General features: G+C 40.7%; 1 protein-coding gene across 1 annotated transcript; it reads right to left on the bottom strand.

Moving 5' to 3' along the window:
- Window positions 1-1,538: 1,538 nt before the first annotated feature.
- On the bottom strand, window positions 1,539-7,046 carry rpf1 (ribosome production factor 1 homolog). The gene is made up of 9 exons (XM_023999202.2): window positions 6,734-7,046; window positions 5,756-5,812; window positions 5,478-5,558; window positions 5,288-5,383; window positions 4,231-4,384; window positions 3,860-3,942; window positions 3,169-3,350; window positions 2,063-2,189; window positions 1,539-1,586 (listed from the first exon to the last, which is right to left on the bottom strand). Exons 1-9 carry the CDS (start codon window positions 6,974-6,976, stop codon window positions 1,545-1,547), a joined length of 1,065 nt encoding a protein of 354 aa, XP_023854970.1. The 5' UTR covers window positions 6,977-7,046; the 3' UTR covers window positions 1,539-1,544.
- Window positions 7,047-8,641: the final 1,595 nt, after the last annotated feature.

Raw genomic sequence — 8,641 nt, 5'->3', positions numbered from 1 at the left:
AGAGTTTCTCATTCATTTTTTTTCTCTTCACCTCACAGTAAGTCAAGTCTCTTTTTCTTTTATCCTTTGCGAATAGATCTTCACAGTATTTGAAAAATATTTCCAACACTCTCCCGACCTCGATAATCACCAAGCCTCGGTGACAAACATTTACATTTACATTTAAGTCATTTAGCACAAACCTATCATGATCTGATGATCACATATATCCAGTGGAAATAGCTGTCTGGCAACTCTAGGGAGACACACGGAGTAGAGGGATTAATGTTATTTGAAAGAACTGGAATTTTCATCAGGATATCTTCCGTTTTTATTTGTCGGCTTTTGGCCTATGTATTTTACTTAGTTGACGATGGACGCTATAAGGCCTACTGCTGCTCTGGCCTATTTCTAGCTTAGTTCCATGCGCTCATTTCTTTAGCCTCCAATGGGATCACAGTGTAGACCATCAATGTCTCCATATGGCAGAGGCTGGTGCTCGCACCTTAGTTTAATCTTTACTTTTAGTTTTATCATTTTTAATCCAGATTATGATTAACCACGTGACACTGATTTAGAAGAAACAAAAACGTTAGTCAAATTAAACTGTTCCACGAATGTGCACATAAAAAAATWATCAAAACTCGCAGGCAAGTCGGTAGAAATGGTAGGATAAATTGTAAACCCCATGGGAAAAAAACATGCCCGCCTATGGAAATCAAAGGCCCATCCAAATGATTTGTTCTACTGCCAGGCCTTCACCGAGTAGATTGAGGAGCTCATGAAACTGAACCACTGCAAACCAACATAGGCAGTAGAAGAGTTGCCAGAAGATAGACTCTACAGTAACGCTTTTTTACACCGAGCTGTATTGAGGTCGGAACGCAATCATGGTTACATTAAGACGTCATGGAGCCGGCGCGAGATATGGGTCGGAAAAGATACCTCAATGCAGGGATAGGATATGCCAATGTCCTCCAAATTTTACCTTCATTCCGCTCCATCGAAAAGATTGAAATACTGCTAGTTTTCCGGAAAACTGACCTTTTTTGTCCTCATGCTAGCAAGCAGTAGACACCGCAGCCATTTTGGAATGACATTGTCAGTGTATCAGCTTATTCTTCAACGAGACATGCTACGCATCTTGTGGTGCCCCTTYGACACTAAAGTCAAGGGGAAATTGCATACCACATGCTTGTACAACATTTTACAAGTCTTTGATAATAAATGACTAACATTTCAGAGTACATACATGTTTTACTTGAAAATATGAAATACCATTTACAGGTACAGATTAATGTTTTGTCTAAAGCACAAACACAAGTGTTAACAAAGCCAGAATCTATCAAACAGACTGCTTTGCTCTTTCACAATGACTTATTATCAAATGTGAACAAGATGCATCAAATTAAAATGACAACCTACGACAAGTTGTCACATTTTAAGAGACTTGCATGGCCAAAGGCACGACTGCAATTTTTGCCTTGACACAATCTGACAAACTGGTATGCATTGTAGAAAATGTCTCATGTAGATGATGTCGTGGGAAGGTCCATATGTTTCACTCAAAGGTTGAACCTCCTTCTGCAGACGTCATTTTCATGTCGCTGAAAAGTGTAAAAGCAAATTTAGTAATTATTTAGCTACCAAAGAGGATCTGCCCTGATTCTGCCATTCACACTAGTCCAATATCGCAAATCAGTGATGCAGCGGTAAAAAATAGATTAAAAAAAAAAAAAAAGGTGTGTAAACATTGATCACCCTTCGCAGGGAGTAAAGTAACACTACCTTTGGCTATTTTCAATGTATTTTTCCTGCAAAAAGTGGGTRAACACAAAAGGTGCGCAAAAGGCATTTACCCTCCACTACACCACTGATCTCAACTTCTCCCCCAAAACCAAATCACACYAGATTTGGTTATGGGTTGCAGAGATGAGGAATTATTCAAAATTGAGCTGCACACCTTTACTTCCACAGTACTATTGTAAAAGGTTTACTGTTCTACTGCTTTTGCTAAACGAGCAGTCACTATCAGTTTCAATTGTTCCACAATCAAAGAAAAAAACAGGACTGAACAACTCACCTTGAGAACCCACTCATATTCCCCAAACTTGGAGTCAAAGGTTCCTTTCTGTAATGATCGGAGTTTCAGAGTGAAGCGTGGTCCCAGCTCTTGAATGCCGACTCTCTTCTCGTTCTTAAAGATGTACCTTTGGAGAGTACAAGGGCATTGACATGTTGTGGACCACTCTATAAGCCCATCACTCAGATCCCATTAGAATGGGAAACAACGATGGCCTGACAACACTATGCAAAGAGAGCAGCAAACACGCACACCTTTGGCRGACATATCAAATTGTGTAGGGAATATGAGACTTGTTCCAGTCGCATTGACCCGGACATACATTTTATCTCTATACATTGTTGAAAAGAGAAGACTATTAGCTTTAAAATGATGCATAACTTGTGTWTCAATCCTTAAAATGTTGCGCAGCAGAGCTAATTACAACAGAGGTATCCCTGATCAGCTGTTCAGAGAAATACACCCCTGAAGTCAGTTAGTTTTAGCGCAGCGCCGTTTGCATGCTGGACATCGTAACGCAAGTGTCACTGCAGAGTACATTATGTCTTATTTGGCATAAATTATTAGCAAGGAAGCTACAAGTTAACAGTTTGACAAGATTGTGCGCTAGCTAGTTGGTTAATATGTTTACAAATGAGTTTSTGGGTGTGCTAGCAAGCTTGTCAGTTGATTGTTAGCTAGCCAATGACTCGTTTTGAAAGGTGGATCTTGTCATCGGAGACATTTAATCGATTAGGGTTGGCTAGAAAATATGTTTTAGTGAATTATGTTTTAATCCAAAAACACACCATGCCAATCATTTGATAAAATGTGATTTTTTTAATGTTAATGAACTAGCGGGACTGAAAATGATAGAGCACGTCACATACATAGTTTGGAGAGTATTTGAATATTGGGAAGACCTCGCCGAGACGTATAAATTATGCAAGTGTCGAATTTACAATGCAGATATTAAAAATACATCTGCAAGATGTCTTGCCAATTAGCAAACGATGTTTAAACTGCATTTCCCRGATGTATCCTTCATACATCATGCAAAACATTGGGCAGAAGTATGTGTGCTATCATTATGCGAATGATTTCTAGGCATTCTAATGAACATTCACCTGTGGAATCTGAAAAAGATGAAGTCTCTCTGGTTGTGGAAAGTGGCGACTTGGCGTCCCACAAACTGGGGGTCGTGAGGGAAAAGGGCAGCAAAGAGTCGTCCCATGCTGTGGCCCAGGCGGGTGGTGAAATTGTTGAGGATCACCTCTGGGGAGTGTTCTGTCGGGTCCTTCCCTCGCCTCTGTAAAAGGTTTTTCTTTCAGTATTTATATTCTCACAATGTAGACATTTTCCAGATCCATCCCCTAAGTGAGCAGAATTTCTGCTTAAAGAATGCCAGACTCATTTGAATCATTTTAAAGCACATAGATACAACACTAAAACATTCAGTCTGGGATTGATACATTTTGGGAATTTTAAACGAATTATAGCTACTCATTCTTAAAATAATAAAACCTGGAAATACCTCATGAGCTTAGTACAACTGTCTTACCCCATCAGAACAATGTCATTGTAAAAAAAACACATGGACTGTCAGTTCTTGTATCTATCGTATCTAGTGTGCCGTTTATAAAATTGAGAGGTTACATTTACCCAGCCCAAACCCCAGAGAATGTTATTACGGTATTATGCCTCAGCTATATATCAAAATAAGTGGCGGAGCATCGGGTTTGTTGTTTTTCAAATGACATACTGTAGCTCTAAGTGAAACATTGACATGTCTGTTTGAACAGTTTTGAAATGTCTTGCCTTCATCTCCTTCCGCAGTCGGACACTGCTGACTTTGAAGTGTGCAGTAGGCCCATCAGGGAGGTGGCAGAGAACCATACCATCTTAGTGTTGTGGTGAAGGAAACAGAGACATCTACAAGGGACTTTGTATTATTACTGACTCCAACTCTCCACCTCGAGGTGGGCGGGGAAACTTGAAACAGGACTAAACTGTGTGCCAGGCTGTTAGGATTGTGATACTGAAGCCTGGTCTGTGACTTAAAAGCGAGTGCATGTAATAAAAACGCAGACCAACAACAGCATTAGAGTACGATAAGCATCCTGCTTCATTAACAGTCAACATATTCACAGTCGCAATGTCCCTGTTTCAGTCAGTCAACCAAAGGATACTGGGCACCTTACGATCTTCATTGATGACCAGGAGGTATGTGAAATCTCTGGCTATACACTGGGGAATGACTTTCTTGAGTGCCAAGCCTCTTCTGTAGTACACGTGTGCGTCGGGGATGACTGTGGCCAGCTGGTTGCAGAACCTCACGGTCCTCTGAAAGACAAAGCAGAAAGCAGACAGTTTTGTAATAACTACCATAAAATGTTACTGTATATCTGATTATTTGTTAGAGAATATTAAGTGACGAATGATCGCCCAGCCCTACATACAGTATTGGTCTCCTACATTCCAGTGCGTCAATAACCGTCTACAGATATCAGCCTGAGCTAGATTCACTAGGTCTAATCTTTAGAAGGACTTCTTCCCTTTGTTTGGAATTTTAGGTGATTTACATAGATCAGCCAATGAGGCAACATGAGGTAATATTCTATCAACATTTTTTAAAAMATCTGTTTGATATACAGGTTCTCTCTAATTTATGCTTTGGCCACAAATATGAGTCAACAACATTAACAGAATATGGACTTTTAAAAGTGAGATTTTCACTGGGTAGTTACTTTAATATGATAAAGCAGGAGTGGCCAACCCTCTTCCTGGAGAGCTACCAGGTACACAGGCTTCCCCCCCATGTATTGACACCTGAACCAGCAGATATGCTAGATCAGCATTAAGGAGCCTACAGCAAGGGAGCGGAAAACATCAGCCAAGCCCTCTACAGTTGATAAAAAAATATTTTTAAAGAAAGCGGTCCAGCGGCAAGGGGAAAAAGTTCAAGTGTGTTTAACTGGACTGGCAGTGAAAGATTCTCCGCTCGTGCATGTGGTTGACAACTGCTGTCCCTCCCGGTGCCGCTGCTGACGGGGGGTGTGGCAAATTTGACGCCGGCTTTATATAGAAACCAATGGAGGCGGCTGCATTTTATTTTCTGGAMTGTAAGCACCTTTAGAGCGAAAGCTTGCAGAAGGTATCACCCCCGTGATATCAATCTTCTGAGATTCACAGCGGGACTGAAATAAATAACAGCACCGTCTCCGGGTGCTGTTCTAGTCCACTCACCCCTCTAGGTCTGTCCGATGTGGTGATGAGGACTTTGGGGTTGGTCAGCCGGTTGAAATAGGCCGAAAACTCATCAGTTCCCTCATCAAAGGCAACCTGCAATGGAGAGTATCTGAGTAATGTGCAACATCAAAACACTATACTGTAAAGGCACGAGATGACATCAAACAGCTCTGCAGAAAGACAGTACCTCTTCATCTTCAGGGTTAACAGTAGTTTCGTCGTATACCCTCTGGTTTTCTATCGTCTTTGGAACTTCCTTTGGGGGAGCCTACATTGGAAAGGTAAGAGTCATCATCTTAATATCAATTATGTTTAGGCCTACATCTTGGAATTCTTTGGTCTGTCAATAACGGGCTACTCTTATAGTCTTTCTGCTCACAMAGGACTCTAACAGTTGTCTCTATTCATTTACAGATCAGTGGGACCAAGTGATGTCATAAGTGTTGCAGCATCCAACCTACTTACCTTGTCACCTAGAGCATCCCTCTCTTTTTTCTTTTTCTTCTTCATTGCCACCTTTTGCTGAAATTAAATTTAAAAAACACCATGTTACATGGTTACACTAAAAGACCGGAATAGATATTCTCGTCCAGTTCCAACTGGTAAGACTTTCCACCGGGGGGGCAGGTATAGCGTCGAGGTTAGAGTGCTGCGCCAGTTACCGAAAGGTCGCTGGTTTGAATCCCGGAGCCGACAAGGTGAAAATCTGTCATTGTGCCCTTGAGCAAGGATCTTAACCCCAAATGCTCCAGGTGCGCTGGACAATGGTGACCCTTGCCGTGATCCCATTCCCTGCGGGTGTCTCAGGGGGAGTTGGAATATGCAAAACGCACATTTCCATTACACACTTGTATAAACAAGACAAATAAGGACGCACCTAATTGTTATTATTTGTTATTATTTATTCATTGCTAAAATATGAAGGGAGAGTGCAGACACACCATGTGTTTTTCAAAACAGACCTTCCTCCAATGAATGTTGCATTTTTTACAAGTGGTGTTTATATTTTTATAAAAGGGTAACACCAGTGACATGTAATTGAGGGACAGCTATTCCCTGTAAATAATTTTTTATATTCGTTTTTTAAGTAGTCCACGAAATAAAGCTAATACTTTAATTTGCATTATGATATTTAAAGMGMGGGGGGGGGGMGGTGATTTAACATGTCAGTGACGTTAAACCTTGACTCATGACCAGAGGGACAAGCACATTTCATGCTACTGACCGGATTGTACAATATATTACACATTTTTTGTTGCCATCTAACGGTCTCTTTTATAAAAAGAAACATTGTAAAGTTGATCAGACATTTAAGTGTTCTTAGTGGTGGTTACGGCGGGGACTGGAAAGACACTATTTTCGTAGATGACCCGACTAAAGAAGTAAATAGAGAACTTTCAAGAATTATGAAGTGGGAACACATGCATGCTAAACGTTCATTACCTTCCGTTTCTCCTGCTTCAGCTTCATGAACATGAGGTGTCTGCGTTGTTTATTTTTTATTTCAGACACACTGAATGTGGGGGGAAACGAGAATTCTGCTGGCGGATCCACATGTTCTGGCTCTGTTTTCTCAATCATGCTTTCGTTACCATTTTCATGTGGAGGCTTTGGCTGTTTCTTTGGCTTCTTAGTCTTCTTTTTCGTGGGTTTATCCTGTATATCATGCTCTTCTACGACGTCCATGTTGTCAGCTGAATGTATATTCTTTCACGTGTTCTGTCCAGTACTTCCGCCTTGCTTCCTCATGTAAAAGGAAGTTACGTTCAGTAGAAAAAACGAAACGCCCTGCCCTTTCTTCTTCTTTTGAATAATGGGGGTTCACAACAATTATATGTGCATTCGCCACCTACTGTACAGGTGGATCATTTTTATTTGTATTATTTATTTCACCAGGTAGGCCAATTGAGAACAAGTTCTCATTTACAACTGCGACCTGTATAATAAGGATCCAAAAATAAAAACATTTGTGGTAAAAAAATTAATAAAAAATATCATACAAACTATCAGTAACAAAATGTTAATTAAGCTAAATCAGCCTAATTTTCTGTTTTAATCATGTCCCTACACAGGCTCAGAAGGATCCTGTGATGATGGGACATCTCCTGGCAACAGTCCTTGCAGTGCTTCTGCCGTTAAGTCTTGGAGGCCCAAAACCTTCTCGGCTGCAGAGATGATGTCCAGCTTCTTGGACACTTGTGCAGTACAATTAATAACTGTGGCTATATATGCCACAAAATCCACCTTCTTAACAATAAGTGTATCCAGATCACTTGATTGGCGTATAACACCGGCAACTGGTTGTGATGCATCCACCGCCATATCTTCTGCAGAACTGTGGCCRCTTGCCCCTTCAACTCTCTTCACCAACTCCACATAGGAGATATGCTGTACAGCCCTGATCCTTGACACCTCAACCTCTTTCACCCTAACAGGGCACTCAGGGAATTCGGAAATATGATCTCCACCACAGTTGCAACATTTTACATTCAGACTCTTTAATAACATATTCCTTCCGTCTGCAAACACTTGACACATGGACAACGTTTTTACATTTCTTGCATTGCATCGGGTTTTGCACGAACGCTCTTACGGCGTACAGTATCTTATATATCCCAACTTTACATAGGGTGGTAAATACCCAAACGTCAATAATACAGATAAACTTAGCTCCTTTTCCCAATTCTCTATACGGGTCAAGCAACGTGCATTAACTACTCCTGGAATTTTTTGCCTAAGATATTATCACTGTCCAGAGATAACACCTTTTACCGGTGCCCTGCTCCGAAAATCAAAGCTGTCCACTTCATGCGTCGATAATTCCGCGCTCCTGTTGTTCTTTAGACACACACAATATCAACATCATACCACTCCTGTCTACTTTGACTGTATTCACTTTCCCCAAAGCTTTCTTCCCCATCCTCGTGACTTCACAAGGGTTTCCCAAATAAGCATTCTTATCGGGAAAACAAATGTACTCCAACAAGCAACGAGTTATCAGACTAAAAATGTTGGGCTCAAAACAGGTGGGGCTCTTTTGTACACTCAGTGATCCCCACGCAAGGACTAACAATCCATGACATCCAACAGATAGTTAACCACATGACATTGGTTGTTCACATAATTGATGTTCATAAACAATTGAGAAATAAAACCTTATATTTGGGCATATGATGGAGACATACAGATGGGAACTTTTTTCATTGATAATATTTCACGTTCTATTTTAATCACGGCAGCAAATTGCCTACTGTGACAACTAGGCAGTTCAGAATGATAGGGCTCTGGAAGATAGTGCAATTGCTAACAAATAACAATACAAATGACTGTTTACAAGTATTGTGACATGAT

The sequence above is a fragment of the Salvelinus sp. IW2-2015 genome, linkage group LG13 (genome assembly GCF_002910315.2).
Source record: "Salvelinus sp. IW2-2015 linkage group LG13, ASM291031v2, whole genome shotgun sequence".
NCBI classification, from domain to species: Eukaryota; Metazoa; Chordata; class Actinopteri; order Salmoniformes; family Salmonidae; genus Salvelinus; species Salvelinus sp. IW2-2015.
This window is presented reverse-complemented; position numbering and strand designations above follow the sequence as displayed.

Excerpts from the sequence above, each read along its gene's own strand:
- rpf1 (XM_023999202.2), bottom strand. The coding sequence starts at position 6,976 with ATGGACGTCGTAGAAGAGCATGATATACAGGATAAACCCACGAAAAAG. Across the intron at positions 2,190-3,168 it reads ATCTTTTTCAGATTCCACAG|GTACATCTTTAAGAACGAGA; the intron begins GTGAATGTTCAT and ends TACTCTCCAAAG. Across the intron at positions 1,587-2,062 it reads AATATGAGTGGGTTCTCAAG|CGACATGAAAATGACGTCTG; the intron begins GTGAGTTGTTCA and ends TACACTTTTCAG.